The sequence below is a fragment of the Pantherophis guttatus genome, chromosome 2 (genome assembly GCF_059756535.1).
Source record: "Pantherophis guttatus breed Tessera chromosome 2, ASM5975653v1, whole genome shotgun sequence".
Taxonomy (NCBI): domain Eukaryota; kingdom Metazoa; phylum Chordata; class Lepidosauria; order Squamata; family Colubridae; genus Pantherophis; species Pantherophis guttatus.
In genome coordinates this window covers 174,642,926-174,669,509 of record NC_142064.1, presented here as the reverse complement: position 1 = coordinate 174,669,509, position 26,584 = coordinate 174,642,926, and the positions used below count along the sequence as shown (strand labels likewise).

The window sequence follows — 26,584 nt, the reverse complement described above, 5'->3', positions numbered from 1 at the left end:
CTACTGGTATAGGTGTCATGAGAAGTAAGGATTGAGGGATAAATAGAGATACATAGCCTACCCTCTGAAGAAAGGATTCTAAAGATAGCGGGTAAGGGGGGACAACTACAATTTATTTAGGCTGAGATTTGTTGGTTAAAATGGGTGGAAAGAAGGAAATTAATGAAGGATTTCAGCCTCCAGCCAAAGTGTGGGCGGACTAGTTAGTGCTAGAACTTGTGTTCATTTGCCAGCTTTATAACCAGAACACACCTCTTTCTTTACATCCATTAAAGTAACCTAAGAATTTGGAAACAGCTGGTACTAATATAAACCTACTGTGTGTGTGTTATTCTGGATGTGTATGTGTGTGCATATGCAGAGAGACATATGCCCCAATTTGTATGTCCAGTTAATGCATATGAAAGTCTTTCCTTTATGCCTGACTGAGAATTGTTGCAAACCGTTTCTTTCCTTCTATTTTGATGGAAAAGTGCTTTTCTCTGAGTTACATTTCTAAACTAGAGAATATTGGACATTCTTTCTCTTACCACTATTTAATAACATCTCAGGAACTCAGTGAAAAGAGAAAAGTAAAATTCTACATCAGTTGATGTGCAGTGTTTAACCAGAATTACCTGGTCCAAGAAGAGAGTGGTTACCACACTCCAAATATCATCTAATAGAAGGTACTGTATATATGTTTATGGGGCTTCCCCCTTCCCACACTCCATGAGAACATAGGAACTTCAGCAGGTGCCGGATGCAGCCTGGCTGGTGGCAAGGCAGAACAAGCCATCCGCTCCAGCATCCTGTCTCCAGTAGTAGCTGGTGCACAGGAAACCATCCTGATTGCATTTAGCATGCCAAACTTTCCTCACCGTGCAGCAGCCCCACATCCTCACTTGAGTGTGTGTGTGAGAGGGGGTGGGGACAGGGAGAGAGAGAGATGGAGGGGGTTCCTGTCCTTCAGCCTGTGCCTTAAGGGGGTGGAGGGAATTCAGATTCCTGGCAGAGAGTCATTCTGTGTGTGTGGGAGCCTTTAGTTCTGCTGCCTTTGTTCTGCTGGAGATATGCTTGGGGCATTATCAAAGACCCCTCTATCTATTCATAGAGGGAGTGTCTTGCACAGGCAATGGCATGAACAGGGCTCCTAGGTGCAATGCAGAATTGTCTAGGCTGTCAGGATTTCACCCCAAACATAAAGGAGCTAGGAATGCAAAAATGTCCCCATTCACAGTAATCTTAAGAATAAATGCAAACTACTATTATATTGCATACTAGAGAAAAGAGAGAAATGTGTAGTTTCTAAAGCTCCAGTTCTTTGCATTCTAACAAAAGCAAGACTAGGCAAACATTCTACTCAGATTACATGACAGACAATGACAGTGACATGGGCAAAAGGGCTCACTGCTGGAACACAGGATATTTTGGGCTTTGAGCTTGGAGGGAGCAACTTTCTGCTGAAAAAAAACATGATCCAGACTGGCATTTACTCTTCAAATGCAAGACAGGGAGAGGTCTTTCCTCATATTTGTAGGACCCATACATATGAAATAATGCTAAGTTGCATATGTATTTGGGGACCCCGTGGCTTGTGCCTTATAATTTTCAGAAGAACATAATTAAAATAATATATTAAAAGAAATACTTGTCATTCTAATAAAATAATATATAAAGATGAAAGCGCATATTTCAATCACTTAAAAAATCCTCTACCAGAACAGAAAATTCAAGGCAGTACTGGAAGACAAGCATAGAAAACATTTTAATATCTACACTCAAAATAGAAATCTTACAGCTTTTTAACAGAACAACAAAAACTACATGTCAAAAAGCAGGCCTGATCTTGACCATGAGAAATAATTTAATGCACTCTTTTCTCCTTACTCATTGACGTTGTTAACAATGAGTCCTGGACCTGGCACTGTGTTACAATGAGTGCTAAAAAGACTAGTGTGGTAGGTATCCATGCAGATTCTGAGTCATCCAGATCATGGTTGTTTCAAAGATGCTTTTTCAAAAGGCAACTGGTCTTTGATTTTCCTTGGAGACATTTCACTTTTCATACAAGAAGCTTCTTCAGTTCAATTGGACGAGAAGTGAAACATCTTCAAGGAGAAACAAAGTCCAGTTATCTTTTGAAAAAGTAACTTTGGGATTAGCCTGATAGATAATATCATGGGAATTCTGTCATTGGTAAAGAGAAGCCAAGGAATCAGATGCAACATTCTTTCATTGATCCATATGTATGTATGAGTGAAATCACTGAATGATTTAAAAAAAAGGTATTGAGACTCTAGAAAGAGAGCAAAGAAGAACAACAAAGATGACTTTGTCTGGAGACCAAAACACATGGTGAACAGTTGTAGGAACTGGGTATGTCTAGTCTAATTAAGAGAAGGACTGTGGGTGGCATGGTAGCAGTCTTTTAATATTTCAGAGGTAGCCACAAAGGAGGGGGACAAACTGTTCTTCAAAACACCCGAGGGCAAAACAAGAAGTAACAGAAGGAAAACTCAGAGATGCAACCTAGAACTAAGAAGACATTTCTTAGCAGTGAGAACTATTATTTAGTGGAATGGCTTGCCTTCAGAAGTTGTGGGTACTCCACCATTGCAGATTTTTAAGAAGAGATTGAACAGCCATTTGTCTGGAATGGTAGGGTTTCCTGCTTGAGCAGGGAGTTGAACTAGAAGACCTCCAAGATCCTTTCCAACTCTGTTATTCTGTTTCTGAAGAAATATCCTTACGGGTTCTGCTCCAAGTGGGGAAAAAGACACTGGAAATATGGAGACTGCTTGGAAAGATGGTTTAATGATGGACAGTATCACATGGTTTGAGTTCCTGAACAGAAAAGGGCGAGATACAGCGAGTCCCCGGGTTTAATGCTCTCTCTGGCTTTGAACTTCCTGGGGCCCCGAAAGAGTATTCTGATTGGTTGTCAGACTCCCAAGGGGTGGGGGTCTTAGCTAGCCTTGCTGGCTGATGTAATCTTCCCAGGTGCCATGTGGTGAGTTTCTGTCTTAGATGGGTCCCATTGTGCTGCAGATTATGGTCCTTTGACAAAGGATTTAGTTGCTGCCTCTGGCCTATTAACAAAGGTGGGGGGGTAGGGAGGCAGGAAGCTGCTTTGTCTTTAAAACATGTTTCTCCATTTCTCATCCAGGGAAATACAATATTCTGCCTTTTTAATATTTCCTAAAATATTTAATTCTTCCAGGAAAGGGGTGGGTGCTAACTTCCTACACTGTATTCTGTAAATTAGGCTTCAAGTTTGAGACTTATGGTCAAGTACATCTGCTCATTCATACAGTCAAGCAGGTTACTGAGTGGTACTCAGTATGCTTATATTTCATCTCATCTCATCTTGAAATACTTAGCAATTTCTTTTAAAAATACAAAACTACAACAGAGATCTCACATCATCATATTTTTAGCATTTTGCTATACCCGAATGTATAAAATAGCAATAACATGTAATCTTTAAACCAGATGCTGTGCTTTGCTTCTCAATTCTTTTGCAATTACCTATCTTGAGTTGTTCAAGAGAAAGAGTTGTGTGAATTCAAATTGTTAATTATAGGACAATGTTCTTCAAGGTGTCTTCCACTATGACAAAATTTCTATGCTATTAAAGTTTAATAAGAACTATAGTCCAGCAACTGAAGGTTTTCCTGTCTTAACGTATCCCCTACTTGTATGAGTAGCTCAGGGTAACAATGAATATGGGAGAATGTAAGGTATTTTATAAGCATGGCATGTCTGACTAAGAGTAACAGAAATAGCAGAGATCTATGTATGTTATCATGGTTTTTACTCCTAGTCAGATTCTTAGGTTACCTTGGGCACCTTGTGTGTGTGTGTGTGAGAGAGAGAGGGGGGGGGAGACAGAGAGAGAGCGAAGCATGTAAACAGAAGATCAATGGTATGCTTCAAACTAAATAAACAAAGGTGTGGAAATTGTTATTGCAACATCCAGGAATCTCAGCATGACCAATGGTAAAAGGATGCCAAGAGCTGCAGTTTCAACATATGGAAGCCCACAGGTTTGCAGTTTGCTTTTATGTATGCATTCAACGCTTAGCAGTCTTACAAAAGTAGGTCATAGTCCATCATCTTACTAATGCCAAACCACTTCTTTGTTTTTGCGCCCACAGTTAAAGCAGCCAAGCTGTGACAGAGAGTGACTTTTGGACTGACTCACCAATAGGCGTGGCAGTTTTTGTGGGAAGATGTAGGGTTGGTCTTAACTTGAAATCTCTCGCTCTTACTAACCTATAGAAGAAATGACACATTGTACTAAACCATACTTTTGTTAACCCCTTCTGTGATCTCAGCCAATTATGGCTTATTCAATTTGGTTTAGTAGAATGTTTGAGCCCAATCATAGTTTTCTATGTATTGGGAATCGTGTAGTGGGAGGAATTTGGTCATGCAGGATTTCTGAAGCAGAAATGATGGTGTTTAAGCATCCATAAAAATTTGACTTGAAATTCTTGTGTCCAGCCTCTGGCAATCTCTTAATTCACAAAAAAAGCAAACAAAGGAACTAAACTACTTTGTATCACTCATTTACATTTCAGAAACCTCAAGCACCAGAGGAATTAATTCTATAGGCTAAGGACAATCACCAGATTGTTATGGAGGAAAATTACCAGGTTGTGGTCTCTCAACTGGAAGCAGCTCAGATTACAGGGAGTAAATTCCTGAGCACTGAATCACAGCAGAGTTCCTTTAGCCCTTGGGGCCCCATCATCATTAATCTCACCTCACCTGCTTGCTCAGCTATTTCATGACATATCCACTCAAACCAGAGAATGCTTTAAAAATTTAAAGGGGAATTCAGATGTTAGCATTTATTAAATACTAAACACTTGATTTGTGGTTTGCAAATATAGCATGAAGTTCACTTGTAGTAGGCTACTTAATATTAACACCAGCTAAATTCACTGTGTCTAAATAGTAATTTTTTTCCCCAAGTCTTCTCACTGAACTATCAGATTATCAAGCACTTTGCTGATAAAAACCCAGCATTCACCTGGCTGGACCACACAAGCTATGCTCTTTAGAGGTTTTCATTGAAGGGAAAGATTTTCCTGGTTGTTTGCAGTATGTTCAAGGCCCATGGGAGCCAATTGGCAACCTGTGTTGGACCATTAAATCATTTCAGAAAAGGTTCAGATACTTGATCCAGGTATCACAGATGCTGCTATGGAGATTACATCAAGATACTGCAACTTGCAAATATTTTGTAAAGCTCATCCAAGGTCTTGTCTGCCAATCCTGTCCAGCTGGCTACTGGCCCATATTTACGGAAAAGTTATTTTTGTTCATCATAAACAAGTTTACAAGCTTCAGTTCCTGGAGTTCCAAATATAACCTTCCCATGCAGTCAGTCATCCTGAAACTATGGTAGGTACTATTATGCAACCTAGGCTACCTGAGATGGGGAGATGCAAAATGCAATCCCATCTGTTTTAAAGGCCTGTGCAGAAATTTTCACTTCTTGAAAACAAATGTAGGTTGATTTCTAAACTGATGTTTTTAGAAATTTATTCAATATCTTCTACTTTAAGCATTAAACTAACCAACTTGCACATGAGCCTGAAATATTTTTATATGTGCTTCTGAGAGATTAAAACATTTTGCTTTGGATTTGCAATTCTATTCATTTCAATTGCATTTTATTACCTTATATTTTTGTGCTTTTTAATAGCATGAGATCTTGTCTATTTCATGGTAAAGCTTACAAACTGACAATTTCCCTTCCCACATCCTGCTCTATTATAACCAGGCATGGTGGTTGGTTTTTTTTAGCAAAATTAAATACTACAGAATTTTTTTTAAAAAAAATCTTTATTTTACTAATCAAAATATTAATTACCATGAATGGTAAGAAACAAAAGCTTGAGGTTTTCTGCCCTCTTCAAGGCAAAAGAAAAATGTAAGATACATACATGTAACAAAGTACCATAACAGTGAACAATCTACAGCTAGTTTTATGAAACCAGCACTTCAGGAACACATAACATTTTATGTTCCAAACTGTACAGCTAGATTGCACACACATATACCTCATAACACATTAACTCTGGTACAATGGGAACTGCTTCAAAATTTGTGCAAACAAAGCAGCAGTTCTTGAACAAAAGAAAACGTGGTATGGAATTCCACAGAATGACTTGATTTTTGTTTTAAGAAAAAAGACCTTACAAAACACTTCAATATAAGGATCATAGTACAGTACAGGTTTCACTGCTCTTTTTTAGGTATAAAATAATCCAAGCTGGATAACGAGGAGAACCATCTTTTATGAATATCACAACATTATTCCTCATCACTGTCCCAAACAAGTCAACAGTGCCAGTCACCTAGGAAAACCACCAGCAAGTTTGAGATGACATCTTACAAAAATGCCAATCATCTTCCTCTCCCTCTGTTCACGAGCTCCACCCACACCTTTAAAAAAAAAAACACAGCCGCCACAAACACACACTCACATATACTGCTAAGGCAACATGAACAGGAAATCCCCTGCACTCCTGGACCCAGAGTAATGCAAATGCTCATCATATGAGAGATGTGTCATACTAGTATGACTGGTCCGTTTCCCCCCTCTCCTTCCTGCTCCTCTCGCCACGGATGCTTTGGCAAGACTAATCAGGTTTAAGAGAGCATTTCTGGCACAAAGAAACAGGCCACTCGATCACCCTTAATTACTAGATAAGAAAAAAGGGATGGCCCTGAGCAAAAGAATGCTGGGTAGTCCCCCCCCCCCAATATCTAAGGAGTGGAGCTGACAAAAGCTGCTTTTCTTCAAAAGCTCTCAGCAGGGCTGTTTAACCCTTGAGGGAACAAGCCCCGGCTGCCTAAGAAAGCCTCTTTCAGAAAAGAGAGGAGGGAGAATCCTCAACCTAGAACTGGCAATTTAAGTTAACGCAAAAGCGTTATCGAAAATAAACTCAGCGTTATTCTCGAACTAGCACCAAAAGTAAAAAAAAAAGTGCACGCAGCAGATAGTGGTTGCTTTCCACCCAGATCAGGCTTTGAAAGGCCTGACGGGTTTTTGTTGAGTCTTTCCCCTTTTCTTGGAAACGACTTCATTTCCCCCTCCCCCACCCCACCCCTACACCCCAAGTTCTCAGCCTCTTCTCTTCCAGGAACAGCGACGTTCGCGCTGGCGTGACCAGTTCCTCTTTCGGCGCTCAGCCACCGCGTCCCAGTTTCAGGGAGCGCCCTCCGCGGCCAGCCGTCGCTCGGCCTTTTGTCTCGCCTTCTTTCCGAGTCACCAGAGCGTCTCTCGCCTAAACTCGCAGGGGGAGGAGGACGGGGGGGGGAAAAAGGCCTCACTCGGGCTCCCCGCGCCACCGTCAGCCTCCCGCCGCCAAAGTCCCGCCACCGAGGAGACAGGCGGCACTGAGCTCCTCTGCCCAGAGAGGGGCTTCCGCAGGCCCCGCTTCTCCGCGGGGAGAAGTTTTCAGCTACGAGTCCCCGGCGGGGGCGCTTTAGAAGGCTACCACGGCCCTCACCATTATGCTCAGCACGCCGTCGCCTTGTCTGCAGTTCGCTTTGGGCTCCTCGGAGCCTTTGGCCGGCGGAGGCTGGAGGATCAAGCTAGAGAACCGGTCCTGCAGGATTCGGGCTAAGCTCGGAAAGGGCCCTTCTTGCCTCTGGGGCTGCCGCTCGCCCTCCTCCTCCGCCAACTTCGCCTTCTTGCTAGGCACCAGGCCGGCTTCGGCGGCGCCAATCTTGCCTAGGCTGCTGCTGCGGCGCTTGCGGCTCGGCTTCCTGCTGACTGGCAGAGGCCCCGAGGCGCCCCGGCTCCAAGCCGTCTGGGTCAAGGAATGCGCGGGCAAGCTGCTACCGGGCCCCTCCTGGGTTTCCATAGGTTCCGGATCCAGGCTGCCGCAGGGCTGTGGCGTGGGTGGAGGCGCCTCCTGTTGGGCTGGGGGGAAGAGGATTGCCGGAGGACCCTCCAGATGCTGCGGGCCGGGCGCCGTCTCTTGTAGGTCTAGGTCCGGCTGCCGCCCAGGAAAATTTTCCACGCTTCCTCCGCCCATCTCATCCTCTTCCTCCAGCTTGGCCGAGAGGTAGAGGTCGCGGGCGTTCCTCATCACGAGGGAGAGCTGCAGGCTGCGGTGGAGTCGGAGGCCTCCGCGCTGCATGCGCGAGTGATACATCTTCCACACCGACATCGTCATAATACGCTGCGCTTCTTTCTGCACCTCCATGTTGGCGGCCGCTCTCCGGGCTTCCCTTTGGACCCTTCTGAAGGTTTCGAGTCGGAAGAAAAACGCCTGGGCTTCCACCCCCCCTCCTCCAAAAGCGAAAGTGGCGCGCCTCCGGCTGTTTCTTCCCAGCAGACACCTCCCCGACAGCCCGCTACGGAGACGTCCGTTCCGACTAAGCGGGGCCGCGCCCAGCGCGTTGCGTTTTATACTCCCGGTGATCTCAGCGCCAGAGCCGCCCCCGCCCACTCTGCGAGCCGCATCCGGCCTTGTAACTGCGCGCCACTGGCCGCCCTTCCCGAAAGGGGGAAGGGCAGGCGGAAATGTCAGGGCGGGAGAAGAAAAAGAGCCAAATGGTGGTGTCGCCGGGAGAGGAGGCTCGCGGACGGCGGGCTTTTCCTGCTAAGCAAAGAACTGGAAGTCGGGTTCCACGCTGAAATGGCGTAGCAGAGTTCAGAAAAAATGAGCAGCTGGTTGTGTAAGCGGTGTGGACAAGCAGTGGATAACTGCCGATTCCTTAGCTAATTGGCTTCAGAATAAATGTGTTCGTTTCCTTGGGAATGGAGTATACTTCGCGAATTCTGAATGAGATGTGGTGGATTGCAAGATTTACTCTGGGAAACTACGGAGCTTGTTGAACTCTTTTCGACCTCAGACATCATCTGCAACGTGAAGAATTTGGGAAGTTGAAGTTCACTGCCTGAAGGCCACGTGCTCCAAACTCGTTGGGAAATAGTTAAATAAGATTCGTTCCGTGCACGTTTTAAGGCTGGGGAAGGCTTCCGCACACTGTTCTTGGGTTAGATTTAGTGATAGGCAACCGATAAGGTTGCCAATCTGCAGCTGAGGCAGAGCAGCAAATAATACTATTCAATAGAGCCCAAACACAGCCACTTATTGTGGCATAAAAGACAATCCATGTTATGACTTAAATTGATTTTTGATTTAGCATGTTGTGAAAATGCAATGATGGCATTTTCAGTGAAACACGGATTAGGAAGATTTGGAAACAGATGTTCTTACTGATTTAAGTCAGGCCTGATTCTAACCTACTTGAAATAAGAGTGACATAAAATTTATAACTATTTAGAAGCTCATTATGCAAACATTATCACTATGGCAATACATTAAGTTGTGAATTAAAACTATTGAGGCTACCAGATATGACCTGCAAAAATCCAATTGTCCAGTAGATGTCACAGATGATACCAAAACAATTTAACTTGTTTCCATTTAGTGTTCTCTAAACAGGTTGCACCAATATAGCTAGTGTGGTTTGTTAGTACAATTTTGGCTATATCCTTTATAATAATATATTTTGATACCTCAACAATCTATAGGGTACAGAAAAATGCAAATGATTGACTTACTGAGTTTTAATTTACAGAGGTATTACATCAAATACAGAAGTTTTGCACTGTGGTCACATGTTGGTACTTGCAATCTTCATATTTCACATACTGATTAAGGCTCCAGGGTGTAACCATGACAAAGATGTTGAATAGGAAGGATATTCAGTTTTTGTACTATCAGCAAAATTAAAGGAAACTAGAATAAATTTCTGTAATTTCAGGACCAAAGCAATGCAAATACTTAAAAAAAAATACATTGTGGGCAAATTGTGAGAAATCTCAAGTTTGCACCCCCAATTATATACAGAAAACCAATGCAAGAAATGTTAGGTTTGCCCTTAAAATACAGTATTTTGAACTCCAGATCTTGTTCTAACTCAACCGTAACAATTGTTTTGCTAATGATAAGGAAAGATTAGCTCTGCTCTTTTTCTCTATCAAGATTTATAAGATATACATATTTCTAAGAATTCAAGATTATTTTGCTTGTCTTGGCACTAATATTTAAACATTGAGAGCTTGCAGTCTAACAGCTTGAGGTTTCAAACTGCTTCAAAACAAGATTTGAAGCAAGAGTAAGATGTTGCCCTTGAGGTTATTGATGTGGCCTTTTTGGTCTAGATGTCCAGTCAGGAAAAAATAATTTCGGACTCATATGCTTTCCCCAAAGCAGCACTTGAAAGAAAGGGGTTCCTTTTTTCTTAGTTGCATGCTGATTTCAATTGTTTCTCCCTACAGCTTCTCCTGTCACCCAAAGTTTTGAAATCCTGTTGCCATCAACCAAACCTATACAACAAACTTGACTTGGGAGCAAATTCCCTTGCAGCCTTATTCAGTCTGGCAGTTCTGGCCAAAGTGGCCCAGCATTCCGTAATTTCCAATGCAACCAAAGGGAGGCCAGTCCAGGCAAAGCCTTCAGTGGAGCTTCGCCTCAATTTGCATACTTATATTCTCTCCCATTCACCTACATTTGTGGCTGCCTGCTTCTTAATTGTCCTGTTTTACTACAGATGGTTTGTTGTTGTTTTTTTTTGCGGGGGTAGAGAATATTCCCAGGTTCCCATTCATCTTTTACTGGTCGGGAAAACACATTGTCTTTTAACTAGCCTCCCCAATCAGCACAACGGAAGGCACGCTCGTCCCTAACTCCCTATTCATTTTACAGTATTCCCAGAGCTGGGCTCCTCCCTCTATTTGGGTCACCCCTCCCTCTCGCCTCCGTGGTTACTGCATGTATTATTGGAGCCTGACGACAAGGCAGGGGGAGGAGCCGGGGCTACGTTCCCAAAGCGCTTACGTTTGTAGTAGCAGCCCTGCTTCCTGTGTCCATAAATGGGTAACGCGACGAAAGGCTCAACTGAGCTTCCGGGCCTTCACCGAGGGAGCCATCTGCCTTGTCAGCCAATCCGTTTACGTATAACGGGCTGCGGGGTAACACAATACTCTTATGCTTAGGTGGCGTATGTCCTCCTGAATCCTGCCACTTTCAGAGACTACATTTACAGCTCACGTCGTATACTCTCCGCTTGTAAGCAATTTATGTACATTCCAAGTAGGGATATCGTACCTTCCAAAGCAAACCTAAGCCATTTTTTTTTTCTTTTAGTCTTCCGAATTCCTGCCGCCTTTCCAATGCTGTAATTTCATCTGATCGGGGTGTGGCTGTGTAAATCCTTATCACGAAACTCCCATGCGGTCTAAATTTATTACTTTCCTGTTTCACCGAGGCGCAAAGTACACCAGGAAGTTATTTTACACCGGAACGTATATGTTAGCTACAGTTTGCATGCAGGTCACATTTTGGTCTTGATCCAAAAACGGGGGTCAAATAAAAATTCGGCTGACGTAACACCTTACAAGCTTTTAAGTTTATTCAACTTATACGGCCCCCCCACCCCCCATATCGCTACTACGGCGACTGGGCGGCTTCCAAAATGATTTTTTAAAAAAACAACGCGAAAAATCGGAGGAAAAAGTGATCGTGGACGCAGACGTCCCTGTACGAAAGTATTGTGGCCGGACGGACTACTCCGGAGTTTTCAGACGTGTAAAGTAGATTTTATTGGCTACGCAGCAATGTTTATCTTGGGATCAGGGCTTGCCCAAAATGGCTGGGGGGAAATGAGCAAGAAAATGTTTACAAATTTTCAACGTCTGAAAATATAAACATTAATTAATTTATTTATTTTATTTTTCAGTTTATATACCGCCCTTCTCCCTAATGAACGTGAGATAAAACAAATCTGGAACAAATCAATAGACAACCCAACAGACTTAGGTTTAAGGAACCTTTGGCACCTATGTACGAAATAAGTAATTTCTGGTTTTAGCCAGACCGGTTTCTCGTCTGGCAAGGATCTGCCTGTGCTGCCTCCTTATTGCGTCACCTCCAAACTCGGCCCACGAGGTCTTTATACTCTTCCCTCTTGGGTCCCTTCCAGGACACGAGCCTTCGCCATGCCAGCGATTTCTTTAGACACTGGTAAAATTTAAAAATACGAAGCCCCGTATCTTCTATGCTCCTTTTTCCTGTAGTTAAGATACGGTCTTAGTTTTCTTTCTTTTCTTTTCTTTTTTGTACGGAACTACCGATAACGAGTCCCTCTCAAATGGTAATAATAAAACAGTAGTAAAAATACGCAGTCCCCTCTGAAGCCATTTTCGGTCATTTTGCGAGGCGACGTCACTAAGGGGCTATCCGAGAAGCGTTTGGGAGTTTGGGGTGGAAAAACTTGAAAAGGCGAAGCTCTCAAACGAGAGGCGGCTAAAAGGAATTAATTCGTGCAAGCAAAGCCGCGAAGACTCAGGCCAGGTAACCCTTCTTTAGGAAATTTGGGAATGGAAAGAAAGTAGAAACACCCCTCCCCTTCAAAAAAAAAAAAAGATTGTACGGAAGCTAGGAAATTCCAGGGGAGATTTCTGATTTTTTTCTCAACCCGCCTACTAACTTCTCTTCCCTATTTTGGCTCCTCCCTAGAAAAGGCGTGCCCCCTTTTTGTATTTAAAAAAAAAAGAAGAAGAAGAAGAAAAAGCCCAAGGGAGTTACAGGGTTGTGAAAGAGGGACCCGTAATAAACATGGCTGCCTTGATGGCTTCAGTTCAGTGAGAGGAGGGAAAAAAAGTGGGAACATTTTCCTCCGTAGATGTCCTTGTCTATGGTTTCAAAGCCCATACACGTTTCTATTGGTCGGCTGGACTTCTTGAAGGCGACTTGAACGGCCGAGGATGTCTCTGGAGGACCCGTTCTTCGTGGTGAAAGGGTGAGTGGCAGTCCCCGGTGGGGATACTGTGAAACAAAGGGGGGGGCTGGGAAACCCTTCCCTCTGGAAAAAGCCACGAAAAGAGCCGGTTGAAACCACGCGGGGTGTGTGGAGAGAGTGGAAAGATCGGGGAATCCGAGAATCTAAAGGCGGAGAGAGCCAGTTGAGAAATTTCCCCACCTCTGATGGGAAATCCCGTTCAAATGGCAATACAACCACCGGAACGACTTCTCTGAAAGAACTTTCCCCTGTAGATCAAAGGAGCTGCTGCGTGGCTTGGAAAAGAAACCCAACTCTCAGAAATAGCGGCCCTCGCGGGGCTGCTCCGAAATGCTCCGGTTTGGGAAGTAGAAGGAAACAAACATCTGGGTGGACGAAATCTGAGCACCGTTTCTCTAATGCAGAGATGCGGCCCGCGGCAAAGATCGGCCGAGTCTGAATTTTATTTATTTATTAATTCAATTTATATGCCGCTCCTCTCCGAAGACTCAGGGCGGCTAGTTACGGCTAGTTTTTGGCACAGTTACAAAAATAGGCAACAAGGAGAGTTACTTTGTATAAAGCAGACATGTCGTTATTTTGTTCCTCGCTGTTTCAGAGCGTAGCAGCTCTTTGGATTTGAGCTATGCTAAAGATACGCTTGGATCTGTGTTTTAATTTATGAACAGAGACGTCTGAAGGCACGTGGTCGGAATAAAGCTATTAATACTCTGTTCGTTTTGTGTTAGGGATCTGCCAAAGGCTAAAATTGGCTGTGGAGTGCGGTGATGCAGGAATGCTATTTAGTTCTGTTTTCTCTCACACATAAATCAGCGAAATATAAATTCGGTATAAAATGGTTTGTCGTCAATGCGACTGCTTGAGGGCTCCTGGATTGGAGCTGAAAGGCGAAAGGGATGCAGTATGCTCCCTCCCACATGTTGGGGTAGACCAGGTGCCTCGATAGAAAATATATATACTGCTCAAAAAAATAAAGGGAACACAAGCAGAAGACATCCGAGATCTGAATGAATGAAATAGCCTTATTAAATACTTTGTTCTTTACATACAGTAGTTTATACACTGCTCAAACAACTAAAGGGAACACAAAACTATTGTATGTAACGAACAAAGTATTTAATAAGGCTATTTCATTCATTCAGATCTCGGATGTCTTCTGCTTGTGTTCCCTTTATTTTTTTGAGCAGTGTATATTAAAGAGAATACATATATATTAAATATATATCATGTAATATATATGTAATATATATTAAAGAGAAATACATACATATATGTATGTATGTATGTATGTATTTCTCTTTAGCCAGGTTCTTCCTACGTAAACCAAGATTTTTATGCAGCCCTAGTTCAGTGAAATCACAATCCACTAGTTTCTAGGCTTTTTTCAGGCAGCCAGCAAGCACCCTGTTGCCCATTGGGAGACTAAGAAGATTTATGGGGAGCAGGGTGCTTGCTGGCTGCCTGAAAAAAGCCTAGAAACTAGTGGATTGTGATTTCACTGAACTAGGGCTACATAAAAATCTTGGTTTATGTAGGAAGAATCTGGCTAAAGAGAAATACACACAAAGGCCTACGAAAAGAAAAGAATACACACACACACACACACACATATCTCTATCCATTTATGTCATTCAGCTAGATCTTTTTAATTTTTGGTCATGTTTTCTTAGGGGAGAATTGGTTTCATGGGCCTCCAGGCAAAGAAACAGCACCACCTTCTAGTGCAACTGCCTTGATCTCTTATAAGTATCAGTTGATCCAAATAAATTGGACACTGACATATACTGCTGTTTCTTTGAAGAGCTCATGTACTTTTTCTGCTATAAGAAGTTTGCTTATGCTGAAATGGCCTGCCTTGCTTCAGAGAGGTAGCTGTTATCTCAAAGGAACAAAATCGGTCTTGGGTGACTTGCAATCAGACTGATAAGAACTGAATTAGTGATGCATTTTGCCTGTGTGTGATCTATCAATCAAGTCCTCCTACCAAGAGTTCATTACCTAGACTTGTCACCAGCTGTGCAAAACCAAAGGCATTGTAACATACCCTGCCAGGTCCCTATAGGAGGGTAGGGGGGTTGAAGATGGGAAACCGCTTTTTCTCCTGGTCCCCGGTGCCTTGTGTTGCTTCCTCCATCCCTTACAACTGCTATCTTTCCTTTGGCTCTGCAGAGAAGTTCAGAAAGCAGTGAATACAGCCCAGGGCCTTTATCAACGTTGGGGCCAGCTGCTCCAGGAGACCCAAATTGTGAACAAGGAGGAGCTGAACTGGACTACAAATGAATTACGCAACACCTTGCGCAGCATTGAGTGGGACTTGGAGGATCTGGAAGAAACCATTTATATCCTTTTGAGGCTGAGATTGAAATTAGGTTGGGATACCTCTCTCAGTGATGCTATTATATCCTTTATTAAAAAAAAATAAACTTCCTGCCTGCTTGTAAGACAGCCCTAGCAGCATTTTTCTCCTGCATTGCTGCTGTAAATCTGTTTCCTCAACCTGGTAGGGGAACAAGCAAGAGAGGCTGAATTTCTGGTGACTGAACATCAGAGTAAGACTCAGGTATTGGAATCCAGCCCTGTCTAGTTTTTAAACTTACAACCTCTAAGTCCTTTGCACTTAACTCATAATCACGCATTGTGGAATCAAATCCACAAAAGTTTACCATTGCGCCGTCTGAGGTTGCAGCACGACGTTCTTTTGTCACAGAGATGCGGGAGTCGGTCAAGGTGAGGCTTCCTGAAGCATATACCTGATTTTACATCAGGGGAGGGCAGGAAGTGATAAATAAAAATTTTAACTGTTGCTATTGAAAAGCCACCTTGGGTGTAAATTCTTAGTTTTTGATTGATTCTGAGCAAAATTAGAGGTTATAAAATTCATTTTCTATCAAAGAAATATGATAGAATTATGACAAATTGAAAAGTCCACAAATTCTGGATATTATCATGCCTCTTGGTGGCCTTATGCTTCTTTATACATTTGATAAGGTCAAAATTATGGTATGTATCATATATTGCATACGCAATGCAAGTATGCGATTTGCATCAATTGTGTTACAATATCGATGTAAATACACAACTTTATGTCATATGTACAACGGCCTCATGACGTACCGTATATCATTGTTTGCCATCACCAGGGGTGAAATGCTCCAAAGTCTGCTACTGGTTTGCTGCACATGTGCATGCATGGTGCATGCCAAATGCGCGCTTTGCATGGATGCGCACTGCATGCGCTAACATGCAGTGCTGAAAAAGGAGGGTTAAGCCTTTTCTAAGGTAAGTAGAACAGGGAGGGGGGGAAACAGCTGTGCCATGTGATTTAGATTTGCTAGAAAGCAGGATTTCCTGCTTTCTAGCTAATATAAATCATGCACCACAGCTGATCATTGGAAATACTGGTTCGTTCAAACCGGTAGCATTATTTTAGTACTGGTTTGCCTGAACCGGTAGCTTTTATTACTACTGGTTTGGGCGAAGTGGTCTGAACTGGTAGCATTTCACCACTGGCCTTTCCCCCCTCTAGATAGCCATAAATTTATAGTATATCACTTTGGCTTTTATTTCAGCACATTTAGGTGACCTGTAGTATTGGGATCTCTCCATTTATATTCGCTGTATCCTACACATAGTCCTTGACTTACAATGGGTTGCTTGGCAACTGATTAAGAGTTCTGACAGACCTACCTGGTGAATACTTATGTCCTGGATTTGAAGTTTTGATGGTTGGGACCCCCTCACAGTCACATGACTGCACTTTTGGTGCTTGGCAACCAGGTCACATTTGCAGCCATTTGCCACTTCCTGTACTCATGTGATCGTGTTTTTACAATGTTTTTTTAATAAAACTGGCAATTATTTCCAGTGTTTGGCATAACCGCATCTTCTGTATAGCAAATATTTACTTAACAACTGTGGTGATTTGCTCAATAACTCCTGCAAAAAGGATTGTAAAATTGGGTCAGTCATGTGACTGACTCATTTTACAACCATCATGAGTTACAACCACAATGGGCAGGCTCCATTACAGTAATAACTTGAGGACTACCTTTGGTTAAATAGGAATCTATTTACCTGGAACGCTATGGAAGAAAAAAACACCGTTCTTTCTACTAATACACTCTTGGCACTCTTATTGCTTCTTTTTTGTTTTCTGTAGGAAATGCAGGATCACATGTCTGACCCAGCGGCCCAGTCCTTTGTGGAGAGGAACAACCAAGAGGTAAGGTCTTCTGCTCCCTCCACTTTAATACGTTGCTTGGAATTTACTTAGGGATGGAAGAGTCATAATACGACAGTGGCTATTGTAGCCTCTTTGCCACCAAGGATTTTCTAACCCAAAGATCTCCAGGCAGGTTTTTGCTTGGCTAAATTTTCTGGTTTCTTCTTATCTCTTTCCCTACAACATAATTTAGGAATTCTTTCTCTAGAAACACGGCACCATTTAATGAGGGCTCTGACTTATTGCCTTAGTTTCGCATATTTTGAAGCCACTGGGAAAACAATTTGTTTCTAAAAGAGATTAAAAAGTCAGAAGTGAAGTATCCCACAATGGCTTTGGGTGTGTGAAGCCTTGGGACCTGAGGTTTTGTCATCTCTAGTTCTGGATGAGTTTGCACTTCCCCATAAAGACCCAGTTTGTAACTTGGCGGTCCTCCTGGACTTGTGTCTCCTACTCAAAGAGCAGGTGATGGGTGTGACTTGGAGCTTTTGCTCAACTCCAGTTTGTGCACCAGCTGCAACCTTTTCTGGATCTTGACTCCCTATGTTCAATTATTCAAGCCCTGATCATTTCTCCTCTGCACTACTGCGATGCGCTCCACCTAGGGCTACCCTTGAAATCAATTTGGAAGTTTCAACTGGTGCAAAGTGTGGCATCGAGAGAAATCTTTGGAGACCCTGGGATGGCTTGTATTACATCTCTGCTCCACAAACTACACTGGATACTGGTCTGCTTCCAAGCCAAGGGGTTGATTGTGACTTTTAAAGCCCTTAATGGCATAGGTCCAGGTTAGATGAACTGTCTCATCCCATTAAGATTAGCCTGTCCTACTTGGGCTGGCATAGACGGCTTCTGTGGATTATCAATCAAAGAACTCCAGCTCTCCAGAGTCCAGAAGAAATCCAGAAGAAGAGCCTTCTCTGCTACACCATCCTGCCCTACCAGGGAAGATTGGCCCCCAACATCCTATCTTTCCTAACAGCCTAAAGACCTGGCTCTGCAAATTGGCCTGGGGAACCAATGGGGGAGTTCTACTCTGGAGGTTGCTGCTAAATTGATAGCAGATGCCACCTCCCCTCCCCCAGCTCCCCACTCATCCATCTTTTTTAACTAATCATATCCTTGTATTTTCTATGCTTTCTTTTTCTTTATTGTTCTATTATTTTACTTTTATTTTGTTGAAGCTTCCTTTTTATTTGTTTGTTTTTTTATTGTTGTGAGCTGCCTAGAGTAGCCACATGGCAAGATAAACAGCAAATAAACTTAACAATAATAATATAACAATTGAAACGGAAGCCTTAGTCTACCATGTTTCCCCGAAAATAAGACCTGGTCTTATATATATTTTTTGCAAAAAAAAAAAAAAAAAAAGGCACCAGGTCTTATTTTCAGGAGAAGTCTTCCACTGATCACCTCGTGGTGGCACCAACAGCCCTGCTCAGCAGGAGCCCGCTGTCAGCCCACTTCTTCTGTGGCTGCTTGTCGCCGTTTGTGTGCATCACCCCGGGCTCTGTTTCATTGTCAGAGGCCTTCAGAAAAGGCCTCTACAGCTGAGAAACAGGCTCTGGATTAATGTGCGTGGTGCCCCATGGGCTCTTTTTCGCTGTCAGGAGGCCCTTCAGAGAAGGCCTCTGCAGCCGATAACAGAGCTCTGGATCCTTTCCTGAAGGGCCTCTGATGGTGAAACAGAGGCCAAGGGCATCATTCATGTCAATTTGGACCTTGTTTTTCATCTGCAGAGGCCTTTCTTGGAGGCCTCTGACAGCGAAACGGAGGCCAAGGGCAAGCAGCAACAAGCGGTTGCAGAAGAAGTGGGCTGGCAAGGCAAGGCAGGTGTGGGGGTAGGTGAGGCCTGGTAAGTAGAGCAGCTCCACCCCCCATCCCCACCCTAGCTTAATTTTTCCCCGTGTGCTTTGCCCCACCCAGTGCATCCCAAACTGGGTGGGGTCTTAACTAGGGCTTATTGGGGGGGGTAGGGCTTATATTGGGTGCCCATGTAAAAATCAAGCTAGGGCTTGCTTTTGGGGTAGGTTGTATTTTTGGGAAAACATGGTATATATGGTTAATGCCAAGGATTTTATTACCTGTAGCCTATTTTTAATTCAAGAAATGTTATTTTCTACAGAAGCGTAACCTAGTAAGTTCATTCTCCTACTCCATTCTAATTCACTGTTGCTACTTATATGTTTCATGGTTTTCCTTGAAGCAGTTAGAATCTTGTCTTACTCAGATTTTTCTCTTTTCTTTTCTCCTCTTTTTCTGTGGAAGCTGGTGGATGATAGGGACCGCTGTGGGCTGTTGAGTGCAGAGAAGGTGTCAGCAGCTGATTCACATATTTTGGAAGAGCGGCAGTTGCACCAGAAGGTGAGAAGATGAACACCATCCCAATCAAGCTAGTGATTTTCACAAATCAGCTCCTTTTCTACAGAGACTAAAGGGGACTTCTACTTTTTATATTTCTAGGGGTAAAAATATAGCACAGATGTATAGAGGTATGAGCTCTAACATAAACAATGCTTGTTGGCCTTAAACATCCATGCCACTCTGCTTGATTGCATCTCTCAACATTATTTTTCTCTTCCTATTGGACAACTAATAGCAAAGTTCCTTGAATGGAAGTAATGATAGTTTGCACTTTTTTTTTTTTAATTAGAATTCTGGGTTCCAACCTTGTCTTGTGAGCATGTTTAGAATATCAGTTCCCCATCAGTAGAACAGGAATAGTAACCGTCAGTTTAATAAAAGCAAAGTAAGATACCAATACACACTTGTATTTTTGAAATTTGCGTAAAAAAAGAAAACATGTTTCAGAACCAGAATTAGCTGCTTGCCTGCTTTCTTTATTTTTCTTCCAAACTGCTGTTTTAACTTATTGAACAAATAGCAATAGTCCCAGTGTTGTGACTGAACTGAGAAAAGCATGTATATGTACCCATTTTTTCAACAGCCATTTGAAAAAGAAATGCAATGGATGTGAGAAATGCAATGGTTCAAACTGTTGAGTGGAGTACTATTATAAACACTAATTCCTTTCCTTTTTTCCTGAATTCTCTTTATAAAGATTTTGGCCCATAAGGATGCAAGAATTCTTATGGTGTTGGGTGCATCACACAGTTGCATTTTTGACAGGAGATCTCTGTTATATTTGAAAATTCTGTAGATCTCTTGTTTCCTGTGGATGTTGCTGCTGTCTTTTTTTTTCCTGCAAAAAAATGCTCTGATGCCTTCTTTTCTCCATGATAGTTGATCATTGAGGAGCAGGATGAACAGTTGGAGCTGGTCTCTGGCAGCATTTCTGTGCTGAGGCACATGTCGGGGCAGGTTGGAGAGGAACTTGATGAACAAACTATGTGAGTCCAGGTAGCAAAGGTGGGGTAGTGGAATTGATTGGATTTGCTTGGATCTGTTTTCCATATGACATTGTCTAGCAGTGCTGGAACATTTGAAACAATTCATTCAGACTTACAGAAAGCCCATGTCTTGGTGAGTATGATGGCAACAGATGAGCCCCGGGTACATACTCTTAAGCAGATCAGAGATCAGATTAATGACTGCTAACCTAGAATTAAGAATTCTTTTCAGTTCAACAATAGTTGAAGGTCCAACAATATGCAATCCTGGCGAATCCCATAATGTAAGCAAGACTAAGGCAAAAACTGCTATCCTCTCTCTTACCATCTTCTGTCAGAATGTTCTGCTGGTGTTCTTCAGCTTAAAGTGCTGCATCTCATTTTATACACAAACATTAGCAGATCAACCATGATTGATATTCATACTGGCAGTTAAAAATAATTCTCGTCTCTTATTCTATTGGAGACAAATCAGTTTGGGCCCCTATTTCCTCAATGTAGAATATGTCTTTTGGGGTACAGTTCCATCTCTTAGATCCCAAATTGTATTAGGAATAAAAAATATTTTGAAAATTCCCAGCAACAGAGCGAATTATTGTTAGCTGCTAACTTCATGCCTTGTGACCAAGTGGGAGGGGAACAAGGTTCTCAAGCTTTAAGTATGGGGTTGCTGCTTTAGAAACTACTGATGCCATGTGATGATGCATTTGCTGACTTTCTAGAATGCTAGAAGACTTTGCTCACGAGATGGACAGCACCCAGAGCGGCATAGATGGGGTGTTCAAAAAGATGGGCAGAGTCTCCCACATGGCCCGTGGTAAGAGGCAGGGCTTTATGGTTTATCTTGACCTGTCCATTTGCATGGAATAAAATTGCTTCCACCTCATTCCAGTTCACTGGGCTTTCTTTTCATTGTAGAACTGTTTAAAGGAGCTGCTGAATCTCACCCCGTCTGGCATTACTAGATGCCCAGTTTTCCTACTGTTTTCCTTTTCTATTGGAAATAGACAATTTGCTGCATTCCAGATGTTTTGGATAATTAATTCCAGTCAGTGTGAACAAAGGCCAGTGAATGTGTTACTCTCTGGACTGCAGATTGCCTAGACCTAGTTTGTTTAGTTTGAGCACATGTAGGCATTAAAAGTTTATAGAGATACTGGCCTTCATAAATTCACAGCTCTTTAAGTACACTGACAAACATTGATTGATCGATTTGGTTTATATCCTAAGTTTTGATCAGGAACTCAAGGTGATGCAGAGTGTGTTCTTCTAACAATTCCATTAATAAGTTGGGCTGTGACTGTTTCAAGGTCAGATTTTTTCCCCCCTCTCCCTTGATTCAGCAAATGAGCCAGTGAGCATAACCTGGAATGAGCATTCATTTTAAGATCATATTTTTTATGACCTTAGGCCTCTTGTCAAAGGAACAGTTGTAAGAAAAATGGATCAATATTTGGATTCAGGAACAGAAAAAATAAGGGACTGCGAGAGCATAATTGCATAAACTGTTCCTCTTAGGCCAGTATTGCACTTTGATTTGTGCTGAACATTCTCTTAATTTCAGTTCAAATCCAGAATCAGTCATAGACAGCTTTTATTTTTATTTTGTACAAATTGGGATTAAATTAATAATAGCAATTAGGGCATGCTGTAAAATATATACACAATCTTTGAGCTTGTATCCCTCTATATCTACAAAAATATCTGTCCAGTAATGTCCCCGATAGTCTTGCTATCTATGATAACCTGAGTTGCAGGTTAGCTCACCTGTCCCCCACTACATATATCAATCAAGTAACCAAATTCCTTTGAATAGGATAATTTCTGGAGTTTAATGCCAGGATACTGGTGTTTTCTCTGTTTCCCCTCCCCTTTCTGTTCAATCATATTTGATTGTCAGAGACTGGACAAAGCCCTGCAGTTTTCTTGGCAAGGTTTTTCAGAAATGGTTTGCCATTTCCTCCTTCCTATGACCGAAAGAAAGTGACCGGCCCAAGATTGATCAGTTGGCTTTACCTGTGGGGGAACTGGAACTCACAGTCTCCCAGTTTCTAACCTGATGCTTTAACCACTACAACCACTACTCTTCATTTTCTTTACTACATGCCTAATAACTAATGTCTGGCATATTGAAAAACTGCTAATGCATCAAAATCCTTTCTTTCAATGGGATTGTGTTTAGTAGTGAATTAGGGTCAAAGAATGTGTAGGCATTTGTATACATAACCGATTGACATTTGTTTGTAAGGTTCGATGTGAATGCAGCTTCCCATATATTATAAATCCATTTTAAGAGTACACCTATTTCCCATTTTTGCGCTTCGTTCCAAACACCAGGCCCTTGTGTCCCCCTGGTGGTGGATTATAACTTTCCAGTTGAGTTGGCCTTCCTTCACTGTCTTAGACCATCTCTCTTTGTTCTTTCTCCATCAGAAAGACGTCAGTGGTGCATCATCTGCCTATTGGTCATCACTGGTGTGGTGATACTGATCCTTCTTTTTGCTCTGTGGCCAACTGACAGATGAACATAGGGAAAATGGAAAAGATGCCACCAACCCTGTTCCTTTCATGTGGAAAGCCTGAAGCCACCATGGCTTTATGTCCTATATGGGGTGAGGGCTAGTGAAGACATAGGACAATGACAAGAATGTTGGATTTTCACTGGGCTTCCCTCCCTTGTATTCACACTGTTGTCCTTTAACTATTAGGAGCTACAGGTTTGTGACAAGGGAGGATTCTGCTTGTTGGTACTTGTCAACTCATCAAGGTAGTCCAGACCAGGAAACCAAAATAATGAATGCTAATACTATTTTTATTCTAAGCTTACATTAATAGACTCTTGCAAGTCTGAAAGTATGTCTCCTTTCCCACCGTGCCCTGCCGTTTCCATAGAACTAGGGAGGGATAATCCTGAAGCCTTCTCAAATTGCACTTCTGTTTTGGGCTCAGATTTCATTTATCAGACCATTAGGTAAACTGCAGCTCTTCCTTGTGCCTCACAAAGCTATTCTTACAGCCCATTCCTGTACTTTAGAATGGGAATTTGTTTTACTGCCTTTTTTGCCCTACTTGGGAAATATTGGATTTTCATACCTGTTTCTTAAATATGATCATGCTCTACCCACTCTTTGGGTCACGAGCTTAGAAAAAAATAAGCAGAAGTGTTTATTTTCTGTTTTTAGTCTTAAATATCCAATTCCTTTATACCAACTCTGTAGCTGTGTAATTTATCTCTGCATTAAATGTATCTGATGAAGCACAATTGACTTAAAGGGTTATCTATTTTTCAGTCGAACCAATCAAAAAGGGTGGAAGAATTAGATAGGATAACAGTATGTTCTGCTTGTTGAGTTGATGAAATACTTGATGAAATTATAAGGGACGAAGATGATCTAAAACTGTATTTCTATTTAAATATTTAATGAAACCAAACACCACCTCTCGATCCTCCATCCCTATGGTTAACTGTTTTCTAAAAATTGGGAGATAAAAAACATTTGTTATTATGTAAATGTAGATTGCAGCACTGTGCATCAAGATGTGACTGATGGTGATACTTCTGGACTAGGCAAAACAAATCTGACTTATCAATGTACTTGCTCTTTTTTCAACTAGTTTTGGCTGCTGTATTCTGAATTCTTGTGCTGCTGAAATTATCCAAATAATTGGATCTATCTTCTGCCTGTCCCCTTTTAGAAAACAATGTTAAAACTATTTTTTTTTTAAAAAATAAATATTTTATACTTGTATGTAAAGCACCTGTTTTGGACTATTTTATTGATGTGGGGAGGAATCGACAGGATTGCTACACCTCTAAGAGAATGAACATTGAATGGCTTTGTCTGATATAATCAGTTTCACCTTGTCTTCAGCTTTATCTACAGATGCCGGATACAAAAGTGGTAAGAAAATGTTGACGAAAACACAATTGACTATGGAGACCTCAATATATGTAGGTCCTCTGATGCTTTATTGTTATAGACCATTCTGTAAATTCATGTTAGTCATATGCCTTGAGTCTCCACCATTTACTGTAAGCCACCTAGAGAAGTTCAGCTATTGGTTGCTTAAATTTTTTAAATAAATAACTACTTTAGTAGCTACTCTGCTAGACTTTCACAGAAGATAGTATATTAAAGAATGTTTCTATTTAATCCCAGAATGTTTCTATTTAATCCCACTTGCAGAAAGGGTGGGTAACCTGTGACTCTTCAGGTGTTGCTTAACCTTAACCGGCAATGTCCCTTAGTGTTGGCTATGCAACTGGAAGATGCAGTTGGGCAGTCACTGATGGGCCACATGCTGACACCCACAATTCATAGCAATACAAACTTTTCGGGTATTTGCTTCATCGTCAAATGTAGGATATTTTTCTCACACAAAGGTGAGCCAAAAGATGTATATACTTGTAAATATATAATGCCAATTTTTCAATGCAGCTTTCCACCAACTACATACTGTACAAAACTGTACATTTAGCTCCCATTTTCAGCAGAGTAAGCATACCAAAGCAATCGGAATAACCAGGAAGAACTAATTTGATGCCTTAGTTAAGACATCAGGCTAGAAACCAGGGAACCGTAAGTTCCGGTCCTGCCTTAGTTACAAAGCCAGATGGGTGACTTTGAACCAGCCACTCTCTTCAGTCCTAGGAAGAAGGCAATGGCAAGCCACTTCCCAAAAATCTTGCCAAGAAAACTGCAGGGACCAATTCAGGCAGTTGCCAGAAGTCAAAAACTTGACTTGAAGGTCTGCATGTGCGAAATGAAACAAAATGTTAAAAAATTACGATATTTATGTAGTTACTTACCAAGCACATCTAAATTATATTAAAGTAACCAAAAAAATCTTTACAATCCCCAAGGCATGTCACAACTTTTGAGCACCCCGAATGTTTGGTAATTGAAAGTTGAAAAATTTGACATGCCCGTGTTGCGTGCATACACACATATACACCATGCATCATGTTTTGCAAAACTTTTACAAAATAAAAGTTTGTAGGCAAGAAATATTCCTGAAGACATTCTTCTAGAGATTTTTCTCAGTATATTGGCAGAGCAGATGGCTGGAGGACACCTTCCTGTACCGTTTCAAAGAATCTTCCAGGTAGGGGTTAGGGAAAAGCAGATGCTAAAAATTGTTCCCCATTTCCAGAGGGAGGCCTCCACTGGATCACCATGTCCATTTTAACAGATGTACTTTTGACCATAGAATTTGAAGAATCATTAATGATTGTGTTAACTTTATTACATAGAAATAGGATGCTGCAAGGCTTAAATTCATTATTAAATAAATCCAGTCTGTAAGTTTGGGCAAAGCTATCCCAGATCATCTCAGAGTATTAATGAACTTAATGAAATAGCAAGGGACACAATTGTTACAAACTTTTTTTTTTATTAACATTTCTGAATTCTTTTTTTTTTTTATCTTTACAGTAGTTAATGTGCAATTCTTGATACTCTCAGGTCACAGGGATGAGGAGTCACAAAATTTTTCTTGGCACTTATAACACAGAACAAATACTGGCATTATCCGGGGTGGGGGGGAAGGGGAAAGTTCAGAGGTAAAAGCGTGGGGTGCTGAGGGACCTGGGATGGGCTTATGGGTGGGAAAAGGAAGTTTTTGCCATTGTTATTTTGTATTTTAAAGGATCGATTCTCCTCTCTGAAAGGATTTTACAAGGGGCAGGGAAGGGAGAGGTACTGATATATTGGAGTAGCTGCTTGCATTAACCCAAAGCGCCTGGAAGGGGAAGAAAAGAGTCCATGCTGCATCTGCACAGAGGTTACATAATCAGGCTTTGTTAGTGCTTTCCGTATACATTTTTGTCCTTTTAAAAAAGATTTGTTTGCTTTAGTTAAGGAAAAAAATGACAAATCAAATGTCTATTATGGTCCTAGACCAGCATATAAATGTCAAAAGGAAAATAAAAGATGACAAAAATGGATACAACAAAAGTCAGGCCTCCCATCCCCTCCGCAATGTGTTCTTTCCATTGTTTAGAGAAAGCACATCCAAGATGCAAATATGCCCACTAGAAGAAATTCCCAAGAAGATTGGAAAAAGACTCAACAAAGAGGAGTCCAGCTGAATCTTCTGAGATCCTCTGGGATTTAAATGTGGGCATCAGATTTTTTCCTAAGTATGCCAAGTGGGTGAATATATTTCCTATTACAGAAAGCAGGTGCTG

General features: G+C 41.9%; 2 protein-coding genes across 3 annotated transcripts; one reads left to right on the top strand and one right to left on the bottom strand.

Moving 5' to 3' along the window:
• Nucleotides 1-5,819: 5,819 nt before the first annotated feature.
• IER2 (immediate early response 2) lies at nucleotides 5,820-8,492 on the bottom strand. Its single transcript, XM_034406849.3, has one exon. The coding sequence runs from the start codon at nucleotides 8,211-8,213 to the stop codon at nucleotides 7,488-7,490; it is 726 nt and encodes a 241-aa protein (XP_034262740.2). The 5' UTR covers nucleotides 8,214-8,492; the 3' UTR covers nucleotides 5,820-7,487.
• A 3,461-nt stretch (nucleotides 8,493-11,953) lies between these two features.
• Nucleotides 11,954-24,149, top strand: STX10 (syntaxin 10). Of its 2 annotated transcripts, XM_034406862.3 has the most exons (8): nucleotides 11,954-12,822; nucleotides 14,992-15,161; nucleotides 15,455-15,549; nucleotides 16,982-17,044; nucleotides 19,313-19,408; nucleotides 20,288-20,394; nucleotides 21,117-21,211; nucleotides 22,828-24,149. In XM_034406862.3, the coding sequence occupies exons 1-8, from the start codon at nucleotides 12,788-12,790 to the stop codon at nucleotides 22,917-22,919; spliced, it is 753 nt and encodes a 250-aa protein (XP_034262753.2). In that variant the 5' UTR covers nucleotides 11,954-12,787; the 3' UTR covers nucleotides 22,920-24,149. The 2 variants fall into 2 exon arrangements, with proteins under 2 accessions (XP_034262753.2, XP_034262760.2); XM_034406869.3 differs by lacking the exon at nucleotides 21,117-21,211 and having other exon boundaries at nucleotides 11,996-12,822.
• The last annotated feature ends 2,435 nt before the right edge of the window (nucleotides 24,150-26,584 follow it).